Here is a 19993-nt window from a genome sequence, read left to right as displayed (position 1 = left end):
CTCACTTTTGCTTTTTAGGTGCAAAACCTGCTACACTGTTTATACTTCCAAGAGTGGGTCCTCTCCCGTTACAGGAGAGACCCCCACCTCTGGGAATCGCACGGTGTGAAGGGCAGACGCAGAAGACAAGGTGGTTTGGCAGATGCTTTGGGAAGTTGTTAAATTAGGAAGGTTTTTGAAATCTAGGAAAAATAATAACTGTGTGTTGGTTTTTTTTTCTAATTTTGAACAGATTTATTGCAAAATAATCACTCTTTTATTTGTAGCTAGATTTAAAGGTCAGGAAAACCGTTTCCTTTTTTAAATAGAATAGAGGCGCTTGAATACTACTAATACTATAACTACAGTTATCCAATTATACGTTTCATTGAGGGATTGGCTGGAATCCAGGTGCAGTAGTTAGAAAAAAGGGCTCTCTGTCATTTAAGTCTATGTGAAATAGTTCACTGCTTGCAGCTGAATCTGCAGTTCTTAATCTATTATGCTTTATAAAAAAGCACACTGGAATGTTCACAAGTGTGTATTAATTTATAGAGTGCTAAAGTGCATTAATAATTTTGATTTATAGGCAGGTATTCCCTATTTAGAACTATTTTTTTCCACTTGAAAATTTCCTGTCTTTTTCTGGAAGTACTGTTCTATGCCATTCTTTTCCTGTTGTTTGCTTTGTATATTTGGTATGCATAGTTTTGGTGGGAAGGGTATTGCCAGAGGCATCCTACCCTAATTTTGCAATAACAATAAAATGGTCTCTTCATACGCATTTTGTGAGTGGAGTCATCAAGGGAGACTGACGCAGCATCTAAGCAGCACTCAGTTTAGCTCTTGTATGTGTTGCCTAGGCTGTCAGTTCTTGAATTTGAACACAGTTGAAAAATTAAAGACAAATGATGGCTGTGCTTCCTGGGTTATGTCTAAATTTGAAAATACAGATTTCTCTGTGATACTTGCCTAATTTTATGGATTTTCTATGGAAGGTTTTTCTCTTTAAGACTTTTGCTTGCCAAACTCTTCTCTAATGAGTTCTCTTCCTCTGCTCATAACTCCACTGAAATATTCATACAACTTTGTGCACTTGCTCATTCTTTCTCTCTTGCGAAAGACAAGAAATAAGAGCTAGAAGTCACCTTGTGGCTATACTAAGATGCTTTCTTCTATCATCTCAGCAGTCCTTTCGAAAATGTATTTATGTTGAAAAGCAACCAATTACCATAATATGGACTTCACTACAAAGTTATGGCAATATCAGTAAAGTACCCTATTGTCATTAAGATGCAGATTTGCTACAGTTATCTCAGTTGTTATCTTCATAGGTTACCAATATCTACAGGTTAAACTACTACACCTCTTGAACACAGATTTGATGCAGATAACCACTTGAAAACTTAAGCTACTGTATTTGCATGGGCTCTGAGAAGAGCATGCTAGGGTAAGAAAACATTGCACTCTCCAATAGCATGAAACTCAAAGACTATTTATGTGAAAAAGTTGACCAAGTTACCAATAACACCAGCAGTGGCATGTATTGGGTGATATACTCACGTGTCCACCAGGGAGCTGGGAACAGCATGTGTCCTGCAGGCTTCACCTACAGAGTTTTTGCCGTGTGGAGTGCAGCTGTTTTCCCTGCTCTTCCCATTTAGTTTTTCTTTGACAGTTGTTTCTTTGGGCAAGTGCAGGCTAGCTTACCTCACCTGTACATCTTGTGTCCCTTTGTATTCATACAGTCCAAGCAAGAAGCGGGTAGACTTAACGTATGAGTTAACACAAGGCATAATGGCTTGCATGTATTATTCTAAGGCATATATCAGCCTTGTTTCAGATATTACACTGATATAAGTTACACAAATGCATGCAATAAATTAGCATGAAAGTTTGTCTTGGGCTTGGACAAGGTCATTGGAATGGGCTGCCAAGGGTATCTTCCCCCTCATCAGCAACAGGTCTCTTTTTTAGATTCATATCTACATATATCCATATGTAGGTATATCTGTTCATACAGCTGATTTGCTTTATAAATCCAGAGTATCATCTCATACTTCCTGCAAGCACAGTAAAGAGATTTCTTCCAGGTAGGAACTTTGTTTGGTTTTCATCATTTTTGACTCTTGGTGTCCCTGGGAGGAAGAGAGTTTGAGACCAGAACTGCAGGACAGCAGAACAGCAGTCCCAGATAAGATCAGACTGTTTACACTGATGGTGCACTCCTATAAGAGACCACCACATCTCTCCCCAGAGAAGTGAGGCAGACAATCCTGTCACTAGCGAGGGCAGTGGAAAAAAACAGGTCGAGAGTGCCCAGGTCCTGCTGGCAGGAATAGCTGAGCTGTATGTTAGTGTATCAGTGTAGTATATCGGTGTACTACAGAAGTAGTACAAAACATGAATAAAACTCGAGCACCAAGGCGTAAATATAAATGTCCTTGTTGGTTTATTGTTTTTTGTATGTATGTAAGAAGCTTTATTGTACAACTTACACAACTTTAAAATGGAAAATGGTTAAAAATGTTTACAAAAAAGCATGTTCTTAGAAAATTTTGCTAGCATAAACATTGGGAGGAGGGAAGCAAAAAAAAAAAATCTTCAGTGTGCAAATGTTTTATAAAAATAGAAATACTAACTCTACAGGTAGCATTTCATGATAAATTATTTAAATAGCATATCTACACAATTATGTGATTAACTATTAAAATGGCAATGAGAAAAATAATTTATAAAAATACAAGCAATGGTATACAAGATGACTGGAAAAAAATATAACACAACATTAGAAACTGCATTTGACATTTTTTTTTTTCCAACACCATTTCCTTACTGGGAATACATTTTCTGCAAAGAAATTTTGACTATGTACAGCATTAACTTCTTAGTACTACAGTAGCTTTAAAGTTTGTTAGACATTTGAACTCTGCCTAATCCAAAGATTTTTCTCAGTTACACAACAATGAGGTAATATTTGTATGTAAAACTTTCACTGTTTTCATTTCTTTTCCTTTTCTGAAGAGACAAGGAAATATTATAGGTATAAGGATGCAGCCCCTTCCATTGGGGAAACCAGTCTTCTGCTGATGTACATCAAGCCCTCTCCCTCTTTTGCAAGATGCTCCTGAAATTCTATCTGGCCCATTAAGAATTCCTTTTGTCACTGCACATTGCTAGTTACAACAATTAGCGTGCAGCAGCACAAACAGCCACTTTGAGCAGTCACTGACTACACTCATCATGATTCCCTCCGCAGGCTCCTCAGGGCAGGAATTCCGGTTTTGTGTCTGGCCCACTGACCAGTGGTCAAGCACCGCAGACACCTCCCAGCACTGAATCACCGCTCCGCTGGTGACTGGCATTCCCTTGTCTCTAGTGCTGCGGACGGGTGGCAGGAACTGCCACCATCTACAGGGACTTGCATTTTTGCTGTGCAGAACGGCTGCCTGCCAGGCTACCGACTGCCTCGCACAAAGAAAGGAAAAGTCAACGCTGAGCTCAGACTGAGAAAAAACAAACATCCCATTCCCCACACCACCACTTCTCCCTGCTCCTCAAAGCCTTTGTGGGAAAATTTCTCTTTGTAACAAATACATCACCACTGTCTGCTCCAGACAAGGTTTTTTTTTTCCCCCCTCTCAACTAAACCCCCTCTAGTTTCAATATAGAACAGAGTTAATAAATAATCTGTATTTACAATCTTACAGTCATAAAGACTTGTAACAATGATTAGGTGGATAGTCTTGACGCATTTCTTGTTACTTTAATCAGTTCCTCAGTTATTATAACATCAAGGATAGGTAAAAATAAATATTTTTTACTTTCAGTATTTTATCTACAGGCCCCTTCCCCTCCCCTCCAAAGAAGTGAGGGGTTTAAAGCATCTATGGCATGTAGAAAAGGAATGTTTTCATTACTATTGTTTTTGTGCCTTTTTAACCGTAAAAAGTGAAGCACGTGCTGGTTTCCTGAAAGTCAGCACAGTGCTGGCTGAGATGGTGGTGCTTTCTGGCACCATATCTGAAAGAAAACATTTAAAGGTAAGAAAGATCTGCATCTAATCAGGAAAAAACAGAATCTAATTGTAAATCCCAGTTCTTCCAAAGCTGGTGTGATCCAGTGTGCCAGTTTTTATCCTCTTTCCCCCTCCCACCATTGTAATCCATTTTAGGATCTCTCTTTTGTCCTGTGTAATAGAGCAGCTGATCTAGCTCACTATTGACAGAGTAAAAGCCTGTGTTTTCATCTGAAAGATATGACATATAGAGCAATAACAATTCCTCCAAGTTAAATGGATGTAAACCAAGGTAGCACAGCCATCGTTAAAAAAATTCCTCTCCCCCTTAAAATAAAAAGACTTGGAGTTCACCCTCCCACCCAAAACCCCTTTTCCCCACACAATGAAAGGTCTTCAGTTTAAGTAGTCCATAGCACATCCAAAGATGTTCTTTTTACAAAATGCTACTCCATGGGACCTCCAGTTAGAGAGGCAGTGACACTGCACTGTGATAAACAGCAAACAAATGTCTTTCCTACTGAAAGAAGTGTGCTTGTTCAGTGAAGATAATTCTCATTTGCAAGACACATTTGTTTCCTTCCACTTCAGCAGAGGTCAGATACCAAGTATGTTTTCACTTTCATTCTCCCAAAAGCATTCTCTTGAGGCAGGTCATGTGTTTCGAGTCCACATTTACACAGAAAGAAGAAAGGAAGGAATAGTATAACGGTCCCAGGATTTGTAAGGCTAAACGTTTCAGAAGGTGCAATACCAGCATTTTAAAATAGTCCCTGGATCCAATAACCTTGTGATTATGGATCTGTGAAAAAGAAAAAAGTTATTTAAATTTTTCTGTGTATTATGCATGATTATGTCTAAGACATTAATTGCTAGAGACACTTCTAAAGAACACACTGGTAATGAAAACAAAGTGTTGAGGTACTCTCTCTTGAGTTAACTTCAGAATCCAGCCTATGTAACCATTACATAATGAAGTAATAATTTAAGAAGACTGGGGCACCTGGAACTGGTCATACACACTTATCTCCAGTGAACTGCAAGAGTGCAAGATATGGGCAACCTTCTACTTCGCTTGCTTTTAAGGAAATCAGGTTTCTGTATGTCAGACTGTACTCTCTTGCTTGCTAAAGTCAGTATTTCATATTTTCACCCTGGACTTTGTCAGCTGTGTTGATTCATTCTAGTCAGCATTTTAAAGGAGATTCAAGTTCCAGATATGAAATATCTTAACATGGATTTCTGATACTTTGAAATAACAGTATAACAATATACTTAGATTTTATACATTTAAACTTCTAACTGTGAAGAATTTATAAAAAAAGGTGTCCTCTTTCTGCCTGCAGAACTTGCTTGACATCAAGCCATGAAAGATCACAGATGAACTTTTCCTCTTTGCTCTTATTTCCTGATCCATTCTATTTTTGAGAGCAACTTTCTTGAACCAATTCATTTATATAGGATCTCTTAAACACAGTCTCCCTTACCTCTGCATTCATATTTAAGATCTGAGAAGAACACCATTTCTTGAGAGAAGACAAACAATCCTAGCCGACCACCAGCATAGGTTTTATCGTAGATTGGTCCCGAGTCTGCCATGATTTTCTTCCCTTCATACATTACAACCCTACAAAGAGACAGTAGGTCAGTCATCTTTGATAAGCTTCTGTCAGGTTCTACAGACACCCACTTTCCTTGTGATAGTTACTTAAGATAAAAGGATGATGCTCACCTGATGTAACCAGTCTTTGGTCTATGGCTAAGACGCCATCTGTATGCAGTGAAGTCTTTCCAGCCTATGTGACGAGGGTCATGCCACAAAGTTCTCACCTATGAAAGGATAGTTTTTATTAACCAAAGAGCTGTGATAACACAGCTATTATTTTGACATGAAGGTGCCTTGATGATAATGATTAGTAAAGGCTTAAAGTCATTAAGCGCTGTAATTTGGTCTTTTGAAATCAACGGTATTTAAGTTTACTTTTAAATAGGAAACTACTCCACAATTCCAGAAACAATTGATTCACTGCTGCTGACAAGCCTGTCTGCAGCATACAATCCTGTTAATTTTATACAATATTTTGCATGACTAGGGATCATTACAAAGTTACTGGTCTTGCCAAGAAAACTATGCCAATCTGATCAGCGTGCGCAGAGCCCCTGTAAATGTCTAACTTGTTGGAAAAACAGCCCGCTTTACAGTGCACAGAGTAGGTAATCAAAGTGCCACTCTTACCTGTCCAGGAGTGTTGCCTGTGTGCCACAGAGCATTACGAAGGTGTTCTCCTGGACCAGTGGTAGAATTCACAACTTTGATGGAGAGACCTGAGTAGCCTTGAGCTTTGGTTGGTGTGGAGTCCCAGTAAGACTGAGTGATCTGCTTCCACATGACAACATAGAAACGACTGCTAGATTGGTAGCCAAATACAAAGCCAGCATAATCGTCATCCCTCTCTGTATTGATGAAGAAGGTGCCACTGAAGTCCACAGCATTGAATTCATCAAAACCTGAGAGGGGGCATTAAAGGAGAAAATTTTAGGCACGGTTCTTTCGTGGTTGTTAAACAATTCCTTCATAGTGCCTCAGGTTCTCTCCTCCCCCCAACCATAACCAACAAACAAGCAACAGTGTAATTCCTGTTAGAGTTAAAATTTTTCCCTTACCGACTGCAAGGCCAGGGTCACAGTTGACTGTCTGAACCAGTTCTTTGCCCTGGTGACGAACCACCCAGTTTGGATCATTTTGGGATGTTCCTTTGGGATCCAGGGGAATCATCTGGAATTTTCGGAAATCAGTTTCACTAATGTCCACATTTTCAGGGCAGATATCATCAATGTCTGGCACACTGTCTTGGTCAAAGTCATCTTTGCAAGCATCTCCACGTCCATCACCTGCAGGACACAAGTAATTTCACCATCACTGTTGTTTGCTTCCAAATCTTACAACTTGGAGTTAGAATCTTAATTGCAGATCTCTGACCGCCCAGGTCCTGCTGGCAGGCACTACAGAAGCTACAACAGCTACTGTATAAAATGCCCTTTTGCTCTAGCTGATAGTAACTCAGGAATAAGTTGAATATGTGGCCATTTTTACATTGTGGTTTTTTTTTTTTTTTCCCTATCCTAAATACCATCAAAAAATATAGCAAACTATTGGAAGATACTTTTAAAAACATTACTATAATACTGGCCACCTTACCATCAGAATCAGCTTGATCTGGGTTGGCAACCAATCTGCAGTTATCTTTGTCATCTGGGATACCATCATTGTCATCATCATGGTCACAAGCGTCACCTTTCCCATCTTTATCATGGTCAGCTTGATTGGCATTGGGCACATAGGGGCAGTTATCAAGGTTATTTTGATGGCCATCTTCATCTATATCCTGGTTATTGTCGCACTGATCACCTATGAGGTCAGAATCAGTGTCTTCCTAAGAAAAAAAACCACCAAAACAAACATTTAAAAAACCCAGTTAAAAAAAGTCCAAAATGCAAGCCTTAGTAGCTAGAATTAATTGGGATTTCTGCTTGCTTTAGCGAGAGCAAAGAGTGATGTAGTGAAGTATGAGGATTAATACACATTTACTTAGATCTGCCTGTGTTAACTGCTTTGGGGGCTGCTTTAGTGTTGCCCTGGTTTTAGCTTGGATCCACAGCAGCAGAAAAAGAGTGGTGATCAGCTTCTCCCATCTGTCAAGTGACTCTTCTGTCACTAGTCTACCAGACTGGACACAGGGTCCTTTACCTCTCACCTTCTCTAGCAACTCCCTGGTTCCAAGGGCCAGATAAGGGAAATGCTACTCTGTACTTAGCCAGTACAGACTCTAACATTGAAATATAGTCTACCAAGTCTTGATTTTACAGCTACCACACCATACCATAATTTTCTTTACCATAAAAGCGTTAATGCTTTTCATGCTCCCTGACTCAGTCAAGACAATTATTCCTTTAGTGGCCAAAGATGGCATGAACTACTGTTTTCTCTGCTCATGTATTTTAGCCAGCCATTTGTTCAGGCAGCTTCTGAAATAAGAAAAACAATCTGGTCATCCCTAAGGCTGCCCCAAGGCTTAGTCTAGTAGTCTTGTCATCACTGGTGGATGGCCCTGGTGTTGGTGTAGGCAGAAGGCATACCACTCAGCTTCAATAGCTACTCCTTCTGCCATTTGAAATCTATCTTCACTTCTAGAACTTTATTAGAAAAGTGTTTGAGAAACCTTTAGAGAATTACATTAAGATTTCAAACTGTTAAGAGAAACACTGCCTGTAAATCATGGAGAAGAAAGTAGAAAGGATCTTCAGGCACTTTCCATCCTAAGGTGGGGAAGTAGTAAAGCAAGATACAAAGACTAAGACATTTTATATTACCTGTTTAAATTCTTCAAGTAACACTTATTTTAGGCTACATGACCATACTACACTAGATTCCACTAATTTGCAACTGCTTTTCTAACCCTTCAAACATTCCAGTTATGTCCCTGAAGCTATTAAACTTCAAGTCTGTGCCATCCTGTCAAAGCTGTATCTACCTCTGCCTTCAGACATTTTTGAACAAGCAATTTGTGAGTCTGGATTCCCCCCAGATTTTGTGAAGGAGAGTTTAAGTGTCAGAATACACCTCTTCCTTGGAAAAAAGCAACCTGTGCTGCCTTCAGTTTACCAGTAGAAATGTTATTTTGAAATACAGCTGTTTCAGACTTAAGGACAAAGCTTAAAGTGCAACTTTGTGTTTAAGTGAACACATCACCGTAGGCTATGAACAGTGTAGTTCCTACCTACCTAGATTTCATACAATGCTCCCAGGACTTTCATATCCCTACTATGAGAATCACTTCAACTGACAAACCTATGAAATGTTTAGTAGACTAGTACACACAGTAGTCTCCGAGATCTTCACTAGAGTTACTTTTCAGAAGATACCTAACGGCTGTTTGAACTGTGAGGTCATGTTATTTGATACAGGCATCATTTAGCAAATTAATAAGAATGATTGGTGACAAGTCAAAATAAAGCTGTAACCTGTTCAAATATTTTCTACAATATAATATATTTTTAATAGCATCCATCTTCTATTTATATAATGCAAATCCCCTACCTGGTCAGGATTGTGTTCCAGAGGACAGTTATCACATTGATCTCCAACACCATCCAAGTCTGTATCCCTCTGGTCTACATTGTAGACATATTGGCAGTTGTCCATTTCATTAAGAACCCCTGAAAAATTAAGGAGAGTTCATGAACATAAGTCAAACATCTAAATATGAAGGACTGTATAAAGCTACACACTTTAAAATACATTTCTGAAAGCATTTTGAGCAGCTTTTGAAAGCTTTGCACCTTGACTCATCACTAGCTCTGCCAAACTGTGCCCAAAGTGCACAGTGAATTTCCATTAGCTATAACTGCTACTTTAGTAGTCTTTGCATCCTGAAACCACCAGACAAAAAAACAACCAAACAACACCTTTTGTGTGTTCAAGGATGAAATTCTGGTGGGAAATCAGTGGTACATTTGGTATAATTGATCAAGCCATGATTAGAAAACCATCTAAAGGAGTGATTAGAGGCCACCTACCATCTCCATCAATATCGACCGCACATGCATCTCCTTCTCCATTGTTGTCAGTGTCTGTTTGATCAGGGTTGTGATTGTAGGGGCAGTTATCACAGCGGTCACCCACTTCATCCCTGTCATAGTCATACTGCTGTGGGTTGTAGATGAATGGACAGTTGTCCTGCAAGAGCAAGAAAGAAGTCAAGCTTTGAAAAGCATGAAATTAAAGCTTTAACCAGATTCTGCTTATGCTTGTACCACTATATGAAAGGAGAAGTGAAAGGCAGAAAAGTGTTAAACTAGGAAGCTTTCATCTCAAAACGCCCCATTGCCTGCACAAGTCTAAGAATGACCGAATAAAGATTAAGATTCACTTCCAAAACTCAGTCAGCTGCAGAACATTTATCTGCATAGTTATGCATATCTAAAGGGTTTTAGGATAGCTGTCAGTGCCAGAAATTTCCTATGGTCCTCTCTTAATCTTAAGGTCAGAAGCTAGACCCCAGCCTTGGGAAGGGGAATGGGAGAGCCACATTCTCAAAAGCTGTTCTTTTGTGTTATCTTACCCGGTCATCAGGAATACTATCATCATCATCATCATTGTCACAGGCATCACCAATCCCATCCTTATCATAGTCTTCCTGCCCAGAGTTGGGCAGATTAGGACAGTTATCCTAGAAAGGGCAAAGCAAACACATGTTTACTCCTGGCATGATTACAATAGGGTTTTAAGCAGGTAAAATCTAATTGTTGGGCAAAATCGTAACACCTCAGTCAGATAGGTGTTATCTTACTGCAGCTCTCTCAATTTTATCTAGTCACTACTTTGAGGGTATGTGTTGGAAAGCCACATAATTTAAATAATTTTTAAAATAAAGATTTGGCTCCTTTTGAGAATCTTACCCCTGTTTTCTCCCCTAGAAGCACAGATTATGTCAGGGTAAAGCTGATATAAGTATAGCCTAAACTAGATTATTTCTAGAGTATTTATAACAAACATTCATAATTGTGTCAGGCTTCATTTTTTACCCATATTGCTAAAATATCTAAATCAATAGCAAGAACCTCCTAGCAAAACCTTGACAATGGTGTACCTACACACAAGGGTATTTTACCAGATTTATTTGCAGAGAGGATAGCTTAATAGCACTAACTAGATAGAGACTCACTTTATACCTCAAACATAACGTATTTTGTATATTTCTCAGCTAGGCTGTAATAATAGTAGATAGAAAAATGGGTAAACTTACTTTTTTACAGTGGTAAGTGGCATTGGCAACACAAACAAGATTCTCATTTGGCCATCCATCCAAGTCAGTATCTTCTCCACAGATTATGCCATTGCCAGCATAGCCTGGTTTACATTCACAGCGATACATGGGATCACTGAAGTGCCCAAGGTAATTGCATTTGGCATTCTTGTTGCAATCATGTGTTCCATCTGTGCATGGATTACGTGGCTTGCAGACCTAGGAGACCACACAGAAATTAAATTCACTGGAAACATCTTTTTATCCCTCGCTTTTCCCCAGAGATTCAAATAAAACATGGAAAATACATGCTTGATTTAATCAGATCCTTCAATCAGAGAAAAAAAAAAAAAAAAAAAAAAAAAGGAAAAACCTCATACATTACTTGGTTCCACTCTCCAACTCCAGTAGCAGTCTTGGCACTTATTTTTCTTGTTCAAACTGTATTTATCTTCAAATGGAACTAATCACTAAAATACCTCTAAGGCACATACTGTCGGATCATAATTGAATACTGATTGAATGACTCCCCTAAAATAATGTATAACATCTGAACCTGCCATAGTTGATTTTTAAAACTCATTTTGAACTGCAGTAGAAATCACTTAATGCTCCACCTATTCTGAATCACAGAGGATGGTGTTTTGTTAAATGTACCATGTTCTTCTTCCCTGAAATGCATAGATGCTTTCTGTTGTCTAGAAGCCTTCTAAGATTTCATAACCCAGAGCAGTTCTCAGGTTGACAATACCTGTTTATTAGCCATGGCATCCTCAACACTGCGACCAAATGGTTGTGTCCCCGTGAAACGTGGTGGACAAGGCAGACAGTTGTACCCAGGATCAGTGTTCTCACATCTGTGCACTCCATTGAAGACAAAGCAGGCATCAGAAACCTCTTTGCACTGAAATGCAAGAGTTTGAGATAAAGGAGAACAACAGTTAGTGTTATAACACACCAGGATTTTATTCTCTTAGGATTCCTATTTTCTTTCACTACCTTTCAAGAGCCAAACTCTAGTTTTCTTACCTCATCAATATCTTGGCAGTGGACACCATCACCATGGTAGCCAGCAGGACAGTCACCACACTTCCAGGAGCCATCAGGGGAGCTGGTACATGTAGTCCCCGCAAAGCAGGGATTGGACAGACACCCATCTGAGAAACAAAGGAGAGAGCATCGAGATGATGGACACTTACCATGGTGCTACACTACTGTACTTGGCTGATATGCTGGTTTAAAATATCGGTACTTGTGTTTTACAGACTTAAGTCAATTTTTTTTAATCAGTATTTTCAAGATCGTTCATGGCCTTCAGATGTTTGAGAAAATGGATACTCACCAATTGGACAGTCCTGTTTGTTGCAGATCTGAGTGCCTTTAGCTTCACCTACACAAGTCTTCCCACCATACTGAGGCTCAGGATTATTGCAGAGACGGCTACGTTTTTGCAGCCCTCCTCCACATGTCACTGTGCAAGCATCCCACGGAGACCATGGTCCCCAGTTGCCGTTAACTAAAGGAAGAGGGAAGGTAGAAGAGACATATAGCTTTAAATTTGGTGGTACAAATAGTATCTGTCTAACAACTATTACTTTTATAGTAAGAGCACTTCAGACATAAATGACAGAATTAATGGACTCCATGGAAGAGTTATAGAAAACAGTTTAGTTTCATCTGAAGAGATCACTTTCATCTGAAACTATCCTTGAGGTTTCACCTAGCCCACATCTAAGTTAAACTTAGAGAGAGGATTACTAGAAAGATTATATAGCAACTACTCAGGAAGTTCACCATTTAAGCTACCAAATAGTAGTTACCACCTGGACACACTTACTTGGGCAAGGATCCTTCTGGCAGGATTTGTTTTCTCTTGCCTCACCCTCACAAGGTTTGCCATTCAGCTGTGGTACTGGAGAGTTGCAGAGACGAATTCTAGTGATAATGCCCGTGCCACAAGTGACAGAACATGATGACCATGGTGACCAGTGACTCCAGCCACCATCTTGTTTAACTACAAGAGAGAGACGTCTGTTATTGATAGAGTTTCTGAAGAACAGACTTCAGCTGCACAGCACCTAGGACATAGCCAACATGAGAACTGTGCAAAGACTCCATATACATCAGATAGCCTCAGCATCGTCACAGCTCAAGTTATTTTGTCACTAAAGAAACTGCATATCTAAACTGGCCTCAAATCTCCTGGAAGCAGTGCCCAAATAGGCCTATTTACTGCATTAACTATCTGCTCCCCTTTAACTAATTAACACAAGTTCTTAAAGCTAGAAGCCAGTGCTCCGTCCCAGTGACAGGGCTACATGGGAATCTTTGGTGTTAACATTAAGCCAACAAAAGCAGCCTCTGTTTTATTACTGGTGTGAGCAGATGAAGTACTTACATCTCTTATCGCACTCCTGAAGGTGGCATGTCCGAGTCTGTACAGAAGACCCTTCACAGCGGTTGTTGAGACTGTCACAGGATCGGCCTCTCTGCTGAATCCCATTCCCACAGGTCACAGAACATGAAGTCCATTCAGACCAGGGAGACCATCCGTCATCTGCATAGTCGCTAGCTGCAGAGGGATATCGCTCCAAATAAGAATCCAAGTATGCATTTTTCCATAGTCTTTTCTCCCTCCGCCTCCTCCACCAAAAAGGACACAACTGTCCCCAAAAGCCACATGAATCTTCCTTTCTTGTACAAGATAAAGGCCACAAACTCAAAAGTTTCATTGCTCACATGCATCACTTAAGTGAATAACCTCAAAGAGGCATTCAGGCTAAACTTACACCGGTGATGCAAGGTTATATCCAGTTGTGGCACACTTTAGAACAGCCTGTGTCTATCTAGATGAAAACAAATGCTATAGAAACATGAAGGTATTGTTAAGTACTTACGCCAGCATCGGGGGCAGCACTCCCCATCAGGCACAGTGGCATTGGAACAAGGCATGAGAGGACAGGACACTTTCCGGCATATAGTGGCGGAATTCTATAAAGAATTGTGAGAACCGCAATAAGCAAGTGGAATGTAAACGATGTCTGGAGCCTGGTTAAGTGATAAAGAGATCTTTTTGCAGCACTTAAAGACTCAATAGCACATCTAAAACAGATGCTCTTGTATTTAGAGCTAATACAACTCAAGGCTACTCCCAGGTATTTTTAGTCAAACTTGATCTCATTCAAATTTTTACCCATTATTTTTCAGTCAAGAGCAGAAGTATTGGTTTTGCACAAGCTGATCAAGAGTAGCTACCAGATGCTGGCCAGACTAAAAGGCTATCATGTGATACCCAAAGTATAAGGTCAGACTTCAAGGGAATGAAACAAGAATGAGAAGCCAAATTTCTTTTCAGTTAATATGGATTTAAGCTGATTATATGGTAAAGATAAAATGAGTTTAGTGGACTCTGCTCAAAAGCCATGAAATCTATAACTTATACTTAGAGGTCTTTGATCTTTAAGCCAAGCAGGCAGGGTAAGAACACCCACCTCCAATCTCAATGAGAGCTAAAGGGCAGCCTGGAGTTTTGCTTCTTGAAGGTGGCAGCTTGGTTAGGACACTCATGATTACTGTTTTAATCTCCCCAAGCAAAAGACTACATTAAGGTAATTACAGTCGACATTGAGTAAGAGGGTTGGTTGGAAAGAGGCAAACACAGAAGTCACAGTATCATTTGCTGACTACAAGACAAAAAAAAAACCCCAACAAAATGTAGAGACCTATAAAAGCAAAAGCATGTTTTGGTGAGGTGCTGTGGATTGCACATGTACAAATACTCAGCCTTTAGTTTGTAAGCAGCAGCAGGCTACTTAACCCATTCTTGCAGACTGGTACTCCAAGATGCTTTTATTAACGTATGCTTATAATTAAAGGGAGCAAGCAAAGAGTTTAAAGAAACTCTGAAACACAAAACTGTATGTTTTGGTGTGCTTTTACGACCTTTCACAGAAGCAAAACACAAAGCATAAGTATCTTGCCAGGTGATCCTGGGATTTAAACTGAAATCTGGAAGGGATTGCTGCTCCATATAATCTGTAACAACTAATAGTACACAGCTAGAAGCAGATGTTAGACAAAGAAACACCTTGTAAGTTTAAGAGCCTTTACTGAGCACTAGAATGTCTTTTCCTACGAAGCCAGCAGGAGGTTCAGTGAGGACAAAGTGGATCCAAAGTATTCCAGGAAGGAAAGCTGATAGTACTATAAATTTGTTCTATTAATGCTGACTTCCAGTTTACTTATGAGTTTATATAAAGAGTACAGGCATTCCCCAAAACAAGGAACTAAACGTGCATTAACAGCTGTATCAGAGTGATACTTTATATAACTTTATATAACTTTATACAGCTGTTGATGCACTGCTGATATAACACTGTATGAAAGCTGCCTTTATTCCAGAGATGTAGTAGGATGAAATAAACTAAATAATTCTCTGGATACTTTAGTATGCTCAGTCCAGTGCAGGATTCACTAACAAATAATGTAATTTAGAAAACTCTGTCAATTTCAGCTCATTAACTTGTATACAGAGGATTTATGAATGTAAGGAATCTTACCTGGCAGGTGCATTCAGTGCAGCTGTCAATGGTCCACTCCTCTTTATTTTTGTGCAAGATTCCATTATGAATGCATACTCCAGGAGTGATCTGGACCACTTTGGCAATGAGTTCATTTTCTTCAGTCTTGCGGGGGGAGAGAAGATATTTAGAAGTTAATACAGAAAACACCCTTTTCCACAACAGTCATAAAGTTGTTACTGTTTATCCAGGTTGTCAATGTACAGGTTTTATGTCATTCACTAACTGCCAGTTATGAAACGTATAATGAATTCAACCAACACTCACCACTTTGCGAACTCTGTCTTGAAGTGTTGTAACCATGGACCGGAGCCCTTGCAGTTCCACAAACATATTTGTTAGTTCATCACAGGAAAAACCACAGACTGCTTGGATGTCCTTTGTTTTATGGCCAATGTAATTAGTGCGGATAGCTGGGCTGGAACCATTGATGGGGTTGTCCAAAGTAATGATTGCATTAGTGGCTAAAAGACAAAAGCGTAAAGTAAATGCGTTTTTTACCATGTGCATTTATCATTCCAGGGGAACACCTGCTAAGCAGCTGCCACCAGCTTCATTAGGGTGCCTGCAGAATCTTATTTCTTACACAACATGGATTTGCTTGTCAGCATACCTCTGAGTTCTGTTTCAACTTGTCTTTCTAAGGTAATGAGGAATCTTGTTTTTAATAGGTCATTGGATTCAAGAGATTGCAAACTTACAGCTGGAGCAGCCTTTGTTCCTCAGGATAGTTTCCAGAGTTGTTCCAAACACAAACCGCACATTCTGCAGCAGTCCCTGTGGACAGAGGAAGAATTACAGCTACTTGCAGCGACTGCAAGGGAAAGGGGTTCAACTTGCATGGAGGGAGCTTGTAGGCACTTAAGGTCACATAAGATCATGAAAAGTCATTGCATGACAGACAGATGGCAAAATGAAATATGTTGCTTTATTCTCCTTAATGATAACAAGCCCTGTTTCCTAACATTCTCATCCTTGACCACAAGGACCTGGCAGCTCTCCAGGCAGGAAGGGAAAAAACCATGAATTCCTGAATCTCGTATAGGAAGCTGAGCAATGAAGCTACAACTATGCGTCTGGAAGCTTCAGTGCCTTCTTATTGCTGCAGAAAGTTCAATCCCTGCAAATCTGATGCTTCGCCCTTCAAACTCCATTATTAAGTTTAGTAGATTTAGAAGCGGTCCATATCAGATGTACACAAATGAGACAGCAGTGGAACCCTTTCTCCCTATTACCCATGTCTTTGTAGCTTTTTAGGCTGGTTGAGCAGCTAACGCAACTTCAAGGCAGATGACTGACAACACAAGGAAAAAACATAAGTGAAAGTCTTACCTGGAAGTTGTCATTGACTCCTCCTTTGGCAATACGGAGCCTAGCACTGCTGGCCAGGTCCCTAGTGAAAATGTTCTGGATGGGGATGTCCAATTCAGCATTCTCCATTTTCTCACACCCCACATAGAGCTGAGCCCGGTCCTCCTGCACAAACAAGGTGATGTTCTTCCAGTGTCCTGTAGCCAGCAAGGCATCCTCTACTGACACTAACTGCTGCTTGCCATCACCAGAAAGGCTCAGGTCCAGGGTGCCTGCCTTGCCATTTGATACTAGACTAAAGACATGGCCAGAGCCATCCTTCTGCTCCACAGACAGCAGCGTGCCTCTACTCTTCTTGGCTTGCCGAAGATTGGCCAGGAGAATGAAGCCCTTCTCAGCATGGATGGCATCTAATAAGTCTTGGAACTTGGAGTCAGGGACAGCAGGAATGCGACTGGCATCTTCAATGCGGTAAGCAGGGCTTGAGGGTTCTGGTCCCTTCACCAGGTGCACCCCGGGTGCCCGGCGCCCAGCTCCCTTCCGGATGAAACCGATGAGCTCAAAGAGATCGAAGACACTGTTATCATCACTCCTGGACTCTGCAGGGAGACCAGAACAAGCATCATGAGCAAGAGAGAAGAAGAGTCTGAGCAGATACATTTCTCCCAAGATTGCTTAACATACTGGCTTGTGGTGCACACCACGCAAGGCACAGCGCCTCGTGTAAGAGCGCGGCCAGTAGCTCCGGTGGTTCAGCAGTCCCACCAGAAGCTGCTGAGTGGCAGCACATGTGCATTCTTGTACAGGAGCCAGTCGGCACAGGAGTGCCAGGTACCCACTGACTGACACACAAAGGTAGCGGCCGTTCTAGCACCTCATCAGACTCCAGCAGAGTAGAAATAGACATCAGGAGCCCAGACTGCAATATTTCCATGCTTGGATAGAGCAAAGTGAGCTGGCTTACTCCAGCTGGGCAACAGCAAACACAGTAGCAGCTTCACTATAGCACCATGACAGCAGCCTACTGCCCCATTCTTTCTTCAGCCAGCCCCAACATTGCGTTCCCCTTTCCTGTGCCCAACACAGAAGTGGACAAGCTATGTGCTCAAGACCTGGAAACTACGTTTCTCTTTCTGCAAGTTACACAAATGCCATACCAGAGATAGTCTCTTGTCCCCAACCAGGTGAATGCTCAGGTTAAAAAGCTTTTGTTCACTGAAAGCTTTGGAGCTCTTCACCAAGCACAAGTTCACTGCCTACATCAAGAAGTGTTGTTTTGTTTGTTGCTTTTTTTCTCCTTCCCTGACCGCTCCGAGTATCAGCACAGAGCTGCGCTTACCTGCGGTGCGCTTGGTCTCCGAGACGCCGAGCATGAGGAGGAGAAAAAGAACAGTCGCTGGCCCCATGGCAAAGGTCTGTCTCTGAACCAGCCTAGGGACAGACAGAAAGAAGAAGGTCACGTACCTCCCAGCGCACCGACCCCAGCGCTCCCCGCAGGCAGGACGGCTGTGCAGCGGGGACGGGGCAGTTGACCCCCGCTCCCCGCAGGGGACAGCGAGCGCGGCGGGAGCCTCTTCAGCACTTACCTCCGGGGAGAGCGATCCGGGCGGGCAGGGCCGGCCTCCCACACCTCCGGCTACCGGCGACAAATATCCCGGGGCGGCGCTGGCTGTCGGGCGGGCGGAGCGGCGGCTGCGGGCGAGGCTGCGGGCAGCACGAGCGCTCCCGGGCACTGCCGGCACCCGCCGCCGCGCGCGCCTTTAAAGGGTGGCTCGCATTCCTGGGCGCGCGGCGGACCAATCAGCGGCGGCGGGGCAGGAAGCGGGAGGCGGGCGCCGGCGGCTCCGCGGCCAGAGACAACTTTCCACAGGGGCGGGACGGGACGGGATGGGGCTGCTGCGCGTCCCGCTGCGCCCCGCTGGCCGGGGAGCGGGCGGCAGCGCCGCTTGGGGGCGCCCCGCGAGCTCCTACAGCGCTTGTCTGGCGGAGCCCGTCGGCCGCCCTCCGGCCCCGCGCTGTCGCCTTTCCCGATAGCAGCGGGGAGGCCGTCAGGGGTCCTGGACCACCGAACCCGCGGTGAAGCGCGCCTGGCCCCCGCTCCGCGCCTGCCCCGCTGCCCGCCCGGCATCCCAGCCCTGCCCTCCGGCCCCTGGGCTCCTGGCCGCTCGTACTGGCCCCAGCCCCGCGCAGCGGCGTCAGCCTGTCCGGCCCTCGCTGTGCCCGCCAGCCGGCCGTGCCCCTGCAGCCGGCGGGCACCCCGGAGCGGCGCTGGGGGCGCGGACCCTGCGCAGGTGTCCGCCGGCCGGCGGGGCGCAGGGAGGTTGTGCCCAACGCCGCTGCCTCCGGCTGCCCCGAGTCACTTAGCGAAAGCAATCTTCACTTAATTAACTTAATTAGCTTAATTAGAGGTTGCTCTTCCGGCCCGGTGGTGACAACGCTCAGCACACGAGACATTGGGCCCACGAAAGGGAGAATAAACATAAATTCTAGTTAGCTCGTTGTGTCCAGTCTTGGGAAGGGCATGGGACGGGTGTGGGGGAAGAGAGGATTTGGGGATAGGGGAGCCTGGCACCTTCTCCTTCCCACCCCACTTCTCCTGGTCACTGGGGAATGGTGCATGGGGGTGACCCTCGGCTAACAACTTCCTCACGGAATGAAGTGACTAACGCTGTTCTGCTGCTGAGAATCTCCAGCAGCAGCTTTGTCTAATGAACAAAATGATTAATGCTACTTCAGCCAAGAATTTCCCACGTAATCCGATTTCAGGTAAGAGGAAAGCTTCTAAAGGTTAAAAAGGCAGGTTCTCTACGTCATGTCGTACTCTGTGTGACCAAAAGTAACTTGAGTGTGTCAAACAGCTTTGAAGTAATCAAATTCCAAAAATGGTTAATTCCTCTGCATTCCCCGGCCTTTGTATGCTTGGCATGTGCTCCTGTGGAAAGCCGAGTGTCAGCGAATGAGAAGGCTCTCGTCAGGCGATTGCGTGTGTGGGGAGGGAAAATCGGAGTGGGCTTGGCAACCCCAAGCAGTGACTGAGTTGGACTCTAAACTGAACTTTGTAAAACACATCAGGCAATCGGACTGGCTAATGTATGAGAAGGTGTTACTGCTCTGCAGATTATCCCAGGAAATGCCTTGGGAAATTCTTGACCCAAAGAACGAGATAGCTGCAGAGTTGTGTATGTTAGAGTAAAGCCAAAATGATTGTCTGCCCTTTTAACTGAAGAGATAGAGTGTACCAACTGAAGTAGGCCTCTTTATTGTATAATGATTCATAGAAGAAAATCTTTAAGTGGTGT

The 19993-nt window shown here is 42.6% G+C and overlaps 2 protein-coding genes across 3 annotated transcripts in view; one reads left to right on the top strand and one right to left on the bottom strand.

Moving 5' to 3' along the window:
- The window catches only part of FSIP1 (fibrous sheath interacting protein 1), a 213481-nt gene that overhangs the window by 89285 nt on the left and 104203 nt on the right, over positions 1-19993 (top strand). The window contains exon 14 of one of the 2 annotated variants that reach the window (XM_065064266.1): positions 19-757. The exons of the other annotated variant lie outside the window; for it this stretch is intronic. The gene's annotated coding sequence lies outside the window, so the exon portion shown is untranslated. Of the gene's footprint in view, positions 1-18; positions 758-19993 lie in introns of those variants that run through there. 2 annotated transcript variants of the gene reach the window in all.
- THBS1 (thrombospondin 1) lies at positions 2409-18428 on the bottom strand. The gene is made up of 22 exons (XM_065064258.1): positions 18281-18428; positions 18034-18125; positions 16716-17293; positions 16085-16160; positions 15651-15847; positions 15363-15488; positions 13701-13794; positions 13202-13375; positions 12641-12817; positions 12146-12319; positions 11833-11960; positions 11555-11707; positions 10804-11022; positions 10120-10227; positions 9575-9734; positions 9096-9214; positions 7197-7431; positions 6662-6889; positions 6234-6505; positions 5730-5827; positions 5485-5624; positions 2409-4799 (listed from the first exon to the last, which is right to left on the bottom strand). The coding sequence occupies exons 2-22, from the start codon at positions 18098-18100 to the stop codon at positions 4792-4794; spliced, it is 3531 nt and encodes a 1176-aa protein (XP_064920330.1). The 5' UTR covers positions 18101-18125; positions 18281-18428; the 3' UTR covers positions 2409-4791.

This window comes from Columba livia, chromosome 5 (genome assembly GCF_036013475.1).
Source record: "Columba livia isolate bColLiv1 breed racing homer chromosome 5, bColLiv1.pat.W.v2, whole genome shotgun sequence".
Classification (NCBI taxonomy): domain Eukaryota; kingdom Metazoa; phylum Chordata; class Aves; order Columbiformes; family Columbidae; genus Columba; species Columba livia.
Note: the sequence above shows the minus strand (reverse complement) of the source record. Positions and strands in the feature narration are given on the sequence as shown.